The following is a 13,610-nucleotide window of genomic DNA, read 5'->3' as shown; positions in this document are numbered from 1 at the left end:
ACCGCAAGGAGCCGCCCCACACAGCTTCCTCCACTGAACGACTGGCACATGTTTGGGGGTCCCCCTATTAGCTTGTGGCCTGTTCCAACATCTCATTTCATTAGCTTTCGAGGAGAGTACCCCTGTGCCACAACTGAGCCCTAATATCTTCTAGGGTAAGGCCTGAGCCCTAAGTCTCCTCTATCCATCACAGTGCCCAGCACACAGTGGGTGCCTGGGAAGAGTCTCTGGAATGTGACAATGAGTACAGACGTGCACTTACACATCCACACGTGCTCACTCACATTTTGGAAACCACTGGCTTGTCTGGGGCGCAGCTGTGGCCCAAAAGACTTCCTTGCCACTAACACCAAGCTGAGGGCTTCCTGGGCCCAGCACAGACAAGCTCGGTGTTAGTGGTAAGAAAGCTTTTTTGGCATGAGTGACCAGCCGCCACTGTAGAACTTCTCTGAGCCTCAGTTTTCACAACTGTGAAGTGGGAATGTGATCCAGCTCATATTGTTCTGGAAGATGGGAAGTCCTCGGCACAGATACTGACATGAGGGCGGAAGATTCTTAACTTAGGTCGGTCACTTTCACTTTCCCAGCAGCAGGAAATATAAGGCATGTGTGTGATCAGACAAGCACAAGAATCCCAGCCCAGGGAGGCAAACAGGGCTCTGGCTAGAGAAGTTTCTGGCTTTTATTTCTGACTTTCTCTGAGATTTGCTGTGTTGCATGAAGTGGAATTTCCCACTTGCCTTCTCCTTGATAAGGTAGGTGGTCTGTATTTCTTGAGCCAGTTACCTAACATTTTGGAGACTGAATTTCTTCATGTGTAAAATGGGAATAGCAGCTGCTTCACAAGGTGCTACCAGGATTAAATACAATAATGTGTGTCCACTATTATATATAAAATAAACAACAAGGACCTACTGTATAGCACAGGGAACTATATTCAATATCTTATAATAACCTATAATGGAAAAGAATCTGAAAAAGTATATACATATATATATATAACTAAAATCACTTTCCTGTATACCTGAAACTAACACAACATTATAAATCAACTATACTTCAATAAAAAAAAAAAAAAAAAGAGTAATGGGGACTTCCCTGGCGGTCCAGTGGTTAAGACTCCGCATTTCCACTGCAGGGAGCCTGGGTTCGATCCCTGGTTGGGGAACTAAGATCCTGCATGCTGCGTGGAGCAGCCAAAAAGAAAAAAAAAAAAGAGTAAGAAGAAAAAAATAATATGTGTCCAGGAAATGGAGTGTGTTTTGTTTCTCACTTTGTGTTTGGGGAATCCTGGACCTTCGTGCATTCCAAGGCCTATGGGAGCTGGGGGCGTGGCTGAGCTTTTGGAACCAAGGCAGGTTCCAAACAGCTCTGCAGTTAACTGTGGTGTCTGTGGGAGTTGAGCGCTTATCAAGCGTAAAAGGCCTGGGCTGGACGCTATAGGGGTTGTGGCAGGGTGGAGGGTGTGGGGGGGAGGCGGATAGGGGCAGAAAATGAATGGATAAAAGATAAAGTATGCAGGATCCCAGCATGGAGGACCCTGGGTGCAGCAGGGAAGATGACCAGGTTAACCTTCTGTGTAACATGAGGTATGATGACATTAGCACTTAACAGAGGTGTGGGTCCAGAATAAGAGGTAATACAGTCCATAGAGGGGGTGTGGTAGAGGGGGTAGGTGTAGAGGGAGTGGATCATGGCAGGCTTTGCCAGGAGAGATGGCATTTGATCCTGACCTTGAGGGAAAAGTTTAATTTTTCCAAGAGTGAGAGAAGAGAGAGAGCAAAGAGAAGTCACAGAAGATTTGGAGACCTCTGGCCTCTGTCCCAGTGCTGCCGTGATGCTCAAAATAGGAGAGCAGTTGCGGACCTGCCTTCAAAGAGTTGACAGCCCAGCACAAACCAACGTGAGATAGGCCTAATCTCATCACCGGTCATCCCAGGGCCTGGGCATTGCTCCTGCTCCCCTTGGTCTATGCAACCTGCCCCCAGGAGCTTAGCACTTGGGGGAATGTTAACTCTGAGCACATGCAGGCCTCAACCAGACACAAAAGAGGAGAGGATGTGTGGGCGTGAGAAACAGCCATGTACAGATTAGAAGGTAAGGCTCAGAAATAAAAACAGTTGCTGGGTTAAAGCTGCTAATCTTTTGTTGGCTTAAACTGTCTTCTTAAATGTTTTATTTAAAAAAAAAAACAAAAAACTTTCATCCAAAGTAAGTCTCATAGATCTATATACTGTAAAAAGATATTCAGTGTATTTCATTAAGTGAGAAAATCAAGTTGTAGATTGTTCTGGTCGTATGATCCCATCTGGGTCTACATTCACACTTGCTTTACTTAGACTAAGTTCTGAAAGGCAACAGAAGACAATTATCATCAAAGTCTACCTGTGGATGTGAGACTTAGAGGGAGGACAGAGGGAGTTCTACTCTAACTTTTCATTAAGTTTATGATATATGCCATGCATTACTTGCACAATAAAAAAAATTTTTTTAATTTAAAAAGAAATAATAAAACCCCTTTCGCCTCCGAGTTCATCTTGGAAACGCTTTTTCCCAAGGACAGAGACAGGTAAATCCAAACACCTATTATTATTGTTTTCTATAGAGCTTTGTGGCTAGACTGGGCTATAGAACCCAGCCTGGGTACACCTGAGCTCTACACATTTCCTGGAGGTTTTTGTTTCTCTCCCAAAAGAAGTTGCTCTGGCTAAGTTGCATGTGTGGTGGGTGATCTTAACCACAGAGGACCCCATTGGGAGACTCAGGTCTGGCAGGCAGCTGTCCCAAGGAATTCCTCAGCCTGTTTAGGAAGGGTGAGGCTTGAGAGCAGTGGCTCCTTCCACGGCCCAAGGCTCCTGTCCCTATAAAAGGGGATTCTGCAGGTTAAGTGCCTAGCAGTGTGCCTTGCACATGAGAGCCTCCTGTACGTAGCAGGGCTTCTGGCCGCTGTCTTCACCAGGGGAGCTGGGGAGGTTATGATGGGATGTGTGGGGTAATGAATGGTGAGATAGGCTCCCTGAGAGAGGTGAGGGCTGTGGATAAAAGTTGAATTTACATATAGAGAGGTTTTCCTCTGTTTGTTTAAACCAGCACAGTGTAGTTGAAAAGCTTCTTTAAGTTTCAGCTCCTGTATTGCTGGCTCTGTGACTTTGGACAAATCACCTCCCCTCTCTGGGCCTCACTTTTCTTGTCTATAAAATGGAGATCTGGACTAAATTCTTGTTGAGATCCAGTTCAACCGTAACATTTTATGATTTTATGTTCATCTAATAATTTAAAAATCTAAGTGAAGTAATGTAAGTATAGGAAAGAAGAAACCACTGATCATTATACGCTGCTTACACGGGTTCGAGCCCTGGTCTGGGAGGATCCCACATGCCGCGGAGCAACTGGGCCCGTGAGCCACAACTACTGAGCCTGCGCGTCTGGAGCCTGTGCTCCGCAACAAGGGGGGCCGCGGTAGTGAGGGGCCTGCGCACCGCGATGAGGAGTGGCCCCCGCTTGCCGCAACTGGAGAAGGCCCTCGCACGGAAACGGGGACCCAACGCAGCCAAAAATAAATAAATAAATAAATTATTATACGCTGCTTACATTAAATTACCTTGTACCCTTAGACATACAGTAGTCATCATTGGGCCTATCCACCAACACCCTTCCCCAGGGAACATCTATCCTTCCCAAATGCTCACCTTTCTGACTCTGACCCTGCTACCCTACCATCAAGGTCAAAGAAAAAAGACTACCCTACCATATATTCTCCCCCACTCCCCAAAAGCAGTCAAATTAAAGAGAAAAATAAGTTTGTGCTTTGTGGGTCCTTATGGTGTGGTGGCCGGAGCCCTAGAGTAGGAGTCAGACCACCAGTGTCCATCCTGGTCTAGCACCTGTTCACCGTGTGACCTTGGACAAGCCACTTCCCCTCTCTGGTCTTAGCCTCATCTATAAAAGGAGGGGTTAGATGGGTTTCTCTTTATGAGCCTTGCTCTGCCCTACAGTGGCTACCCAGGCTGGGAGGGGCCAGAAGCGGCAGGCCAGCATTTCTCCAACTGTTCCCAGAAACAGCCGATAACCTCCAGCATCCCCAGCAGGCTGGTGCCGAAATGTGAGCCAGAAAATCAGGTGAGATGCGCAGGGCCAGGTGGGCCCCAGGTGGGCCCCAGCCGTGCCCAAGACTCTCAGGCCAGGGCATGATGTCCACATGCAAAGCTGGATTCTGCAGCTTTTCTCACAGATGTTCTCTTATTTGTAGGATAAGGACATACAAGGCCTCCAAAGGCATCAGAAACATGCCCTTCAGGGACCAGACCAGGGCAGGGAGTAGACTTAAAGATTCCTTGTTTGTTAATGTATAGTTTTAGTTCAGATACAATATACCTGCAAGAAAATGTACATATACAAGTATGGCTTAATGTATTTTCAGGAAATGAACACATCAGTGAAACAGGCATCCAGATCAAGAAACAGAATACCTGTCCCCCAGAAATCCCTCTCATGCCCCCTTTCAGTCACTAGTCCCTCAAGAATAACCACTATTCTGATTTCTAGCACCAGGGATTCATTTTGCCTGTCTTGAATTTGACACAAATGGAATTATACCATATGGGCTCTTTTGAATCTGGCTTCCTTCGTTCAGCATGATGTTTGCGTGAGCTCCATCTGTCATTACAGGTAAAAAAATGAAAAGTGACTCTCACTCATTTTCATTTTTGCATAGTAAGGACTTAATGAGGAGCTAAAGTCAATGAGACAGCCCTGAGTCTAGGTGAGGGTGCTCACAGAGAGCCGAGGAAGCGGGTTTACGTAAAGCTCCTCCCAGACATAAGAACAACCCCTCCTGCTGTTCCTCCTGCAGAGACCCACACTGTCCTCCTGGGAGGCTCTAGAAGTGGGAGACGGGGCCTTGACACCCAAACTTACTTCAAAGGCCAGAAGCTCTTGTTCACTGAACACTTGCCCTGCGCCCAGCTCTGTGAGGGACTCAGACTCAGCATCCCATTTAATCCCCACAACCACGAGGTAGCTACTGTTATTATTCCTATCTTACAGGTAAAAAAAAAAAACTCAGGCTCAGAGAGGTCAAGTAAGTTGTCCTAAGGTTGCACAGCTAGGAAAGGGACCCAGACCTCAAACTGTGTGTCCCCAAAAGCCAAATCTCTCCACCAGTCTGTGTTGGCAGAGATCTCGCAGGCTGGGTCTGGCCTCTAGCTATATATCCCACCTCATCTAGCACTGCTTGCCCCCAGCTCACGTTCCACGGCCACACTGGCCTCCTGCCAGCAGCTCAGGTCCCAGGGTCTCCCCACCTCGGGGCCCGCATCCATGCTGCTTCCCCTGCCTGCGCATTTACCCTCAGCCACTTCCTCGGAGCAGCTCCCCCAGCCACCCAGGGCAAACTACATCCCCTATTCTCTCTAAGAGCATCCCGCTCCCTCCTTTCACAGCCCATCACACACTCTATAGTGACTTGTCCTTTTGTGATCCCTCAATCACTTGTTCCGTGTCTTTCTCCACCAATGGAACACAAGCTGCAAGAGGACAGGAACGTCGATTTTGTTCGTCGCTGCCTCGGACAACGCCTGGCACGAGGTACACCCGCAATAGTGTGTTACGTGTAGAAGAGAGGAGGAGAGACAGATATCACTGCCCCTTCTGAAGCCCAGCAGTCATCTGAAGGCAGCTCTAGTTCCAGCCTGTTTATGGCCCCTGGCAAGACCCTTCCCCTCTCTGAGCCTCAGTTTCCTCAACTGTCCGACGAGGGTCTTGGAAGAAAGACCTCTAAAGGCCTTCCAGCTCACCGGACCTCTAGACCAGCGGTCCCCAACTTTTTGGCACCAGGGACCGTTTTCGTGGAAGACGATTTTTCCACGGACGGGGAGGGGGGATGGCTCAGGCAGTAATGAGAGCGATGGGGGGGCAGCAGATGAAGCTTCGCTCTCTTGCCTGCTGCTCACCTCCTGCTGTGCGGCCCGGTTCCTAACAGGCTGTGGACCAGTACCAGGGGTTGGGGACCCCTGCTCTAGACCACAAATCCTAGGATGACAAGCCATTCCCAAGGCCTCAGGCCTTTGCTGCCTCTTACTCGCCCTATGTCCAGCCAGCACCTTAGAACCTTAGAAAAGTTGCAGGTGCCGGGGGGCGGGCGGGAGGTTCCTCCAAGGCTCCCCAGGCTGTGAGGCACCTGGGGCCTTCACACCCTGTTGTAGATGGAGGACCCCAGAGCATGAGGTCTCTGCCGGTTCTAATAGCTCTGAGATATGGAATGGGGGAGAGACAGGACTAAGAAGGAATAACAGATGAATTCCACGGGAAACGACTACTTCCTTCTTCAGAGCCCAACCCCCCCCATTCCTGACTTCTCAGCTCTCAGCCCACCCGACAGAGTCCATTCCAACGCTGCCCTCGTTATGCGCACAGCTGCCCCTACAGCCAAGCTGGAGCTCCAGGAGGGCAAAGACTCCCCGTGTCATGCTCACCTCTGTACCCAGAGCACTTAGCACAGACCCTTACACACAGGACATGGCCAACATGGGCCCATCGAATTAAAAGTCACTGGCAGGGCCTGCCAAGGTCTGTGGCTAAGGGTGCCACTTTGCCCCCGGCATCACCAAGTTCAGGAGAAGCACCGGAGGCGAAGAGAACCTCGCACTCAGAGGCAGAGTCCAGCTGACCACCCTCCAGCCTCTTCCCAGCCCTTCCCAGGCCCCGGACTGCCAGTGGCAATGGCCCAGACAGAAGGCTGAGGAATCTCCCCCTCTGGGACACTCTGGGACTCTGCAGACACTTGCTTCTTGACCCATCCAGTCAAGCAGGACAAGCACTCCCCAAACTTGAAGAAACTGCACTTTCTTTTTTCTGGCCTCACCACGTGGCTTGCAGGATCTTAGTTCTTAGTTCCCTGACCAGGGATTGAACCCGGCCCGGCAGTGAAAGCACCGAGTCCTAACCACTGGACCACCAGGGAATTCCCATAACTGCACTTGCCATTCTTCTCTGAGTAAGGCTCCTCTGGCTTTGAAGTTCTTTCTAGTTTTTCTTTAAAAATAAAAGTACCCAGTGACCCAACTTCTAGTTATCTATCTTAAGGAAACAATCAAAAACAGGATCAGAAATTTCTGTTAAGGGATGTTCACTATAGCTTTAGCAATGAAAATTTTAAAAAATAAATGGAAACTGCATATTTTTAACAGTAGGGGAAATGGCTGAATAATTGAGGCATGCATATACAAGGGAATATAAAATTGCATTTAAAATATTTAATGACATGAGCAAACCTGTATGATACATTAAGATGTAATATTTAAAACTGTATTAAAACACTAACCTATAAATTCAGTGTGCTTAAAATAAAAGGAAATAAATATATACATATATTTGCAAAAAATAAACAAAAGAGAAGAAAAGAAAGTAAGAGAATCAGTCCTGACACAGGAGCTCTTTAAAGGGAAAGGCTCCCATTGTGCATCATGGATACAGTGAAGGCCCTGAACCCCCAGATTTTTATTCTGCTGGGTGTGTGGAGGGGTTGGGCTGGGTGTACTGCAAGTATGTGTGAGTGTGCAAGAACCGTGTGCACCGGAGAGAGCATGACAGGTGTGCAGGTACAGACTGGACTGGCCAGACGTTGGCCATGTCACTTGCTGGCTGAGCAACTTAGGGCAACTTGCTTAAACTCTCTGGACCACAGTTTCCTCAAGAAAAATAAGAGTAAAAATAATTCCCATTTCATGAATTGCTGTGAGACTCAAACTCCAAGACTGGTGTTCTGTAATCATTAAAATACCACCTAGATACTAGCAGTTGTTACAAATGAGAAGCAAGAAGAGAGCTTCAGAAAATCTTCATTTCTCTCCAGACAGTAACTATTTTCAGATCTGAGTTTACTCCTGTCTGTGTTGTGGGTTTAGCAAACCTGAAAATGCACCCAATAACTCAGATCGGAGGAACCTTCACAACTAGGCTCGTGTGGCTTGTCACTCAATCTAAAGCCATTTTCAGGAGGATGATTTCACCTCCCACTCAGGCTCTGAGCTTACAGAACAAAATCCTGAGAGCTGTGGAGGGACTTCCCTGGTGGTCCAGTAGTTAAGACTCCATGCTCCCAATGCAGGGGGCCCGGGTTCCATCCCTGGTCAGGGAACTAGATCCCACATGCTGCAACTAAGAGCCCACGTGCCGCAACTAAGACCTGGCACAGTTAAATAAATAAATAAACATTAAAAAAAAAAAACCTGGGAGCCGTGGAGAATCCCAAGTGGGATTCGGAGAAGAAAACCAACAGGTCATATCTCAGTCCAGAGCCTGGGGAGGATTTTGGGAGCAAAGGAACAGATATGACAAGAATCATTGAGATTCGCCGTTAACTGTCAGCCAGGTTATACTGAAAACACGGAACTCAGCAATTCTAGTCCCTTCTGCTGGCAAGTCTTCATTTCCAGAGAGATGATTACTTGCAGAGGCACCCGTGAAGATGAATAAACCTCAGGACTGTTTTTAAAGCTTCCCACGAGTGCTGTGACAAGCCCATGACCTACAAGATCTACTGACCAGCACACCTCTCACAGCCACTTACCTCCCCAGCTCCTCCCCGATGTCATAGAAGTCCTCCACCTTCTGCTGCTTGAATGTCTCCATGTTTGGGCTCCTCATTGAGGCCTGGAGCGTACAGCCCTGAAACATGAAAAAACCTGAGCTTAGGACAGACGTGTCAATTGGTAGCAGCCTGAATCTAGGCCCAAAAGTAATTGGCTGCGTGGGAGCTAATAACTTAAGGATAACCCACAGCCCTCGTTCCTCAAGAACAGCCTTGATCAAGCCTTTCCTCACCTGTGACCAATGATGTACGATTCTTATTTGATTTATATTAATCACGTTTGTTAAGGAGAGAAAAATAGCCCTCCTCACTTCTTCAGATCTGCTCTGAACAAGTTCAGAGAAACAGGGCCATGGGCAACTTCGGCAATTTGTTCTCATGAAATTCAGGTCTACTGAGAAAAGAGGGAGCTGTGATGCAGGAAAAACAGAACTCGTTTTTGAGTCAGAAGTTCCAGGTTCAAGTCCCACAGTTGCCTACGTCATTTAAACTGCAGAGTCTTAACTTCCTCATCTGTAAAAGGGATTAGTACTGTAAACACCACTGCAAATCAGGATATTAATTTTATAAACTACAAAATGCAGTAGAGAGGTAAGGGATGTGCATGACCTCAGCTCCTACAGGCGCTGTGCCACCCAATTTGGAGTCTGAACTGATTTCAAACTCTCTCACTCATCACCCTAAGGGAAAGATGGCTGGGAGTGGTGTGACAAATTACAGTAGGCACCAGGAGTTAGGAGCCTGAGGTTCTAGTTGCAATTTTGCCCACAACTAGCTCTATGGCCTCATCTCTTGTCAGAGGAAGGAGGCTGTTTCCTCATCTGTAAAATGGAGCTAACTCTGCCTACCCAGGGCACCTTAGTGAGAACCACAGGACTATTCTGAACCACGCAGAGCACTCACCACTCCACCAGAAGAGACTGTCTGCATCCTCCCTTGGGATCCTCCTGCCCTAAGGAGCTCACCCATTCCTGGGACAGCCACATGCCACCCTGGACAGCACCCCGAAGGCAGGGCCCAGGACACAGCCTGCACATCACAAAGATAAAACCAGCTACCTGTGGATGCATCTTTCAAGAGTCATTAGCAAAAGCCTCTCAGAGCTCATTTTGGCTAGTGCTGGCAGCTTTTCTTCTGCCTGGCAATCAGATACCAACCACGGCCGGGCCCCATGAGCCCCAAAAGACTGTTTTCACCAGGCTGGGTGGAGGCACCATTACATAAGGGCACGTCTCATCAGTGCCAAGTGGCTGAAGCTGTTCTAACTCTCAGGTGATGTATACATTTCACCCTCTTTCCTCCACCTCTGCCCCCTACAAACCAGAGCTCTGGTACCAACATGCCACCTGCCTCCCTCCCTTCCATCGAGTCACACACATCCCTGAAGACCTCCAGGCAGAGCTGGCCTGGCTGGCTCACAGGCCTTACTCTCAGGGCCGCCTGCCAACCTCCTGCCTGTGCATCACACATCCTCCTCCCTGCTTGGTCCTCACTCCATGCTCAGCCAGGGCCTGGCAAGCATGGAATCCTGAGAAAAGCAGGCTCCAGGGTCCCCGGTTCTAGGCTAATCTGGGTGTATATTAGCCATGTGACCCATAGCACATTGGCACCCTCTCTGGGATTCAATCCCCCTCCTCTGTAAACTGGGGTGATCACGTCTATATCACATACTTCACACATCCATGTGAGGACCCATTGTGATAAGGACATAAACTGCTGGGCAAATAAGAACGATGATTATTATTGTTACTTGACTCACTCCAGCCCATTGTTTGTGTTTCTGCTTCCCACAGCCATTGAGACACCAAGTCTGTTCCCTTCTGAGGAAAAGGTACTGGGATCCTCCTGGCAAGTTTGCCTTGATCAGAATCAGAAGTTTGGCCCCCTTCGCCCCCACCCCCCCCATTCCTGGCAAACCTCCCGAGACTAGCACTGAGGGGGGCAGGACTGCTATCTATCATCTTCTTTTTGCTGAAAAAATACTTCCAAATAAACCATTTGGGTCAGATCCTGGGGGTGGAGGTGAGAGTAGCTACTAATTTCCCACAGCTAGATGGAAGCAGAAAACTCCAAAAAAATTCTGTTGGCAGATACCCTGAGAATGGTCCCAGGAACAGCTATGATCCTCCATTCGGCAAGAGGCCCGCTGCATTCGCTATCAGGAGCTGAGCTGGATTTGAAGAAGCCCCACCTCCCCAGAAAACAATGAGCCCCCGCCTTGTGCTCCACATCCTGAGTGACCAGAACTTGGGGGCCAGGGGAGCCCCCTAAGCTCAAACTAGGCCCACCAGTTTGGCCCCAACTCACCATTTCAGCATAGCCCCCTCCCCCATAAATCCTATATTACAGGCGAAAGTAGACCTTTCCCATTCCCCCAAAACTTTCACCCCTGCCACGCCCCAGCTCAAGTTGGGCCCTCTTCAGGGGGTTAGGGGGGGCACCTGGAGAGCCCTCCTAGCAAAACTGTTCCCTTCCCACAAAGCCAGGCTCAAATGCTACCATCTCTATGAGCCTCCATGACCCTTTTTCTTGCCAAAACAGAATAAAACTCTCTACCTCTTTAAATTCCCAAAGAGGGCTCTTCACACATTTTTAGGGTTAGAGCTTATCACGTTCTGCCTTATTTCATAATCTATGTCAATGTGTAACCCAGAGGGAGAGAGTGCAGGTTCCACAGGCACACAGGCCTGGGTTCATATCCCAGCTCTGCTACTTACTAGCAAACAGCACAAGACAACTTTTCTGAGCTTCAAATTACTTACATAGAAAATGAGTCTAGACAATGCCTAGTGTTAGTGAATATTTGGAGAACTCTCAAAACTGCTAGGGAGAGTATTCACTGGGACTACTTTGGAAAACTATTGGGCAGTTTCTATGGACATACCTAAGAGAAACGCATGCAGATGTTTTCCAAAATGGTCCACATTAGAACGTTCACAGCAGCACTATCAGTAATAACTAAAAATTGGAAACAACCAAATGGCCATCAACAGAAGAATGGATAAATACATTGAGTTATACCCATACAATGAAATTATTATACAACAATGAGAAAAAGTGAACTACTGCTCCCTGCAACAATGTGGATGAAACTCACAAACATAATGTTGAATGAAAAAAACCAGACACAAAAGACTATAGACTGTGTGATTCCCTTTAGGTAAAACAAATCTGTGGTGCTAGAAGTCATAATAGTGGTTACGCCTGGGTCAGGGGTTGTACCTGGAAGGGGACACAAGGAGGTTTCTGGGTGCTGGCAATGCTGTTTCTTGATGGTATGTACACTTATTTTGTATGCAATCAAAATTTTACAAAATTAAACCATGAGTCTAATATCTACTGGACAAATGAGATAACATATGTAAAGTGTTTTTAATAGTCCTTGGATGGTTCCAACAAATGTGAGTTCCTTCCCTCCTGCCTATTGTCTTGGAGCCTCACGAGGGCAGGAGCTGTGACATTCTCACCTCTGTCCCCTTGTGGTAGCTGGTACACAGCAGGCACTCCATGAATGTTGGCTGATTTAAATTTAGTGCCCCAGCTGTCTTTCTCAAGGCTGCTGCTCAGAAAGCTCATCAGGTAAAAGCAGTTGATAACAACTCAAAGCCCCTTCATAACATCTCTCCCGAAGATGAATTTGCATTTTACCAGTTTAGAAACATGAAACTAAAGGGAAGACATTCTGAGGTGGAATTACAGTCACCAACTAGGACCCAGAGAAGGACCCAGAGATACAGGCACCTTTCTGGCCCTGAAAAGATGAAACCACATGGCAGAGGGCACAGCTACAACTTTTGGCCAGGGGCACAGGCCATCGGCTCCAGACATTCCATGGTTGAGGCCCATCTTAATGCGTACATTTCTCTTAATGGAATCTCTAGAATTCACATTCCTGCCCCCAACCCTAATACTAGGCAACACTTCTGAAAGGTTAACACAGATTTCCTAAAACCTCACAAAAAGTGATCTCTAAGAACATCTAGGGGATTTTTAGACTCTGCTCAGGAGCCGCCAGCATGAGGAAGGGGAGCCAGAGAAGTTCCACTTTATCTACACTATATGTTGGGGTTCTGTGTAAGAATTCATGGGTGGGAGGAGTCTGAAAACCACTGCTGTCTGGTCAAACCCACTTGTTTTACAAGAGGAGGAAACTGAGGTCCAGATGGGGGAAAGGACTTACTAAAAGTCACACAGCTAGCCCACTCCAGCTGCTCTTCCCCCAGCTTCCACTGACAGTACCCTCAACCCTCCAATGGTGGCACGAGGGTTATGAAGTCGGTGGCCTCCTGAGGGACAACCTGGGAAGAGGCCTCCAGGGCTGGAGAATCATCCCATAAGGAACTTTCAACCCTACTAAGCCCCTCCCCCATGGGCCCCAGCTCACCCTGCTGAACTCTCAGAGATCCTCACCCAGTGCAAGTCTGTGAAATGGGACCATGATTGCCCCCTTACACCCCACCCCCATCACATTCAGGAGGAGGCTGCCAACAGAAGGGAGGGGCATCCAGCATTACAGTGTCCCTCCATGCATTGGAGGCTTTGACCCACCCTGATCTCTGATGAGGAAGCTGGGCTCAGAGAAGATCAGCCACCTGCCTAAGCTGACATGAGAAAACTGTCTTCCTGGTAAAGGACCAGCTCCCCTGGGCAGCCTGCTTGGTCATCCCCCACATCTAACAACTAGGGAGGCCCTAGGGAGAGGGTCAGGGTCAGTTCAGGTCTTCTTCCTGCCAGTGGGAAACTCATCCCAGGCCAGCACACACCCACTCAAATCCACACACCCCTGCACCCCCTGCCCAAGCCTCTCCCAAAGCTGCCGAACGGGGCCACTTCAGGTGCTAAAAACACATCTTGGGAGATGGGTGGTTTGGGGAAGAACAGGACTCCGGAGGAAATCGTGAAGAGGCCAACGTACCAGTACCCCTCAGTCACCAGGGCTCTCCCAGGAATACCTTACCCAGAGGCAGCTGAGAAATACAATGTCAGAAACCACAGCAGCGGCCCCCAGCTGCCCCCCACC

At 48.4% G+C, this 13,610-nt stretch overlaps 1 protein-coding gene across 5 annotated transcripts in view; it reads right to left on the bottom strand.

Moving 5' to 3' along the window:
- DAPK2 (death associated protein kinase 2) overlaps positions 1 to 13,610 on the bottom strand; it is a 125,047-nt gene that overhangs the window by 110,628 nt on the left and 809 nt on the right. For all 5 annotated transcript variants that reach the window (XR_009500811.1, XM_059913059.1, XM_059913058.1 and 2 more), the window contains exon 2: positions 8,570 to 8,667. Coding sequence is in view for 4 of the 5 variants with exons in the window: in XM_059913059.1 (XP_059769042.1) it covers positions 8,570 to 8,646 (77 nt within the window). In the remaining variant the exon portion in view is untranslated. The remainder of the gene's footprint in view (positions 1 to 8,569; positions 8,668 to 13,610) is intronic.

Source organism: Balaenoptera ricei, chromosome 2 (assembly GCF_028023285.1).
Source record: "Balaenoptera ricei isolate mBalRic1 chromosome 2, mBalRic1.hap2, whole genome shotgun sequence".
NCBI classification, from domain to species: domain Eukaryota; kingdom Metazoa; phylum Chordata; class Mammalia; order Artiodactyla; family Balaenopteridae; genus Balaenoptera; species Balaenoptera ricei.
The sequence above is the reverse complement of the archived record's forward strand: the minus strand, read 5'-3'. Positions and strand labels throughout refer to the sequence as shown.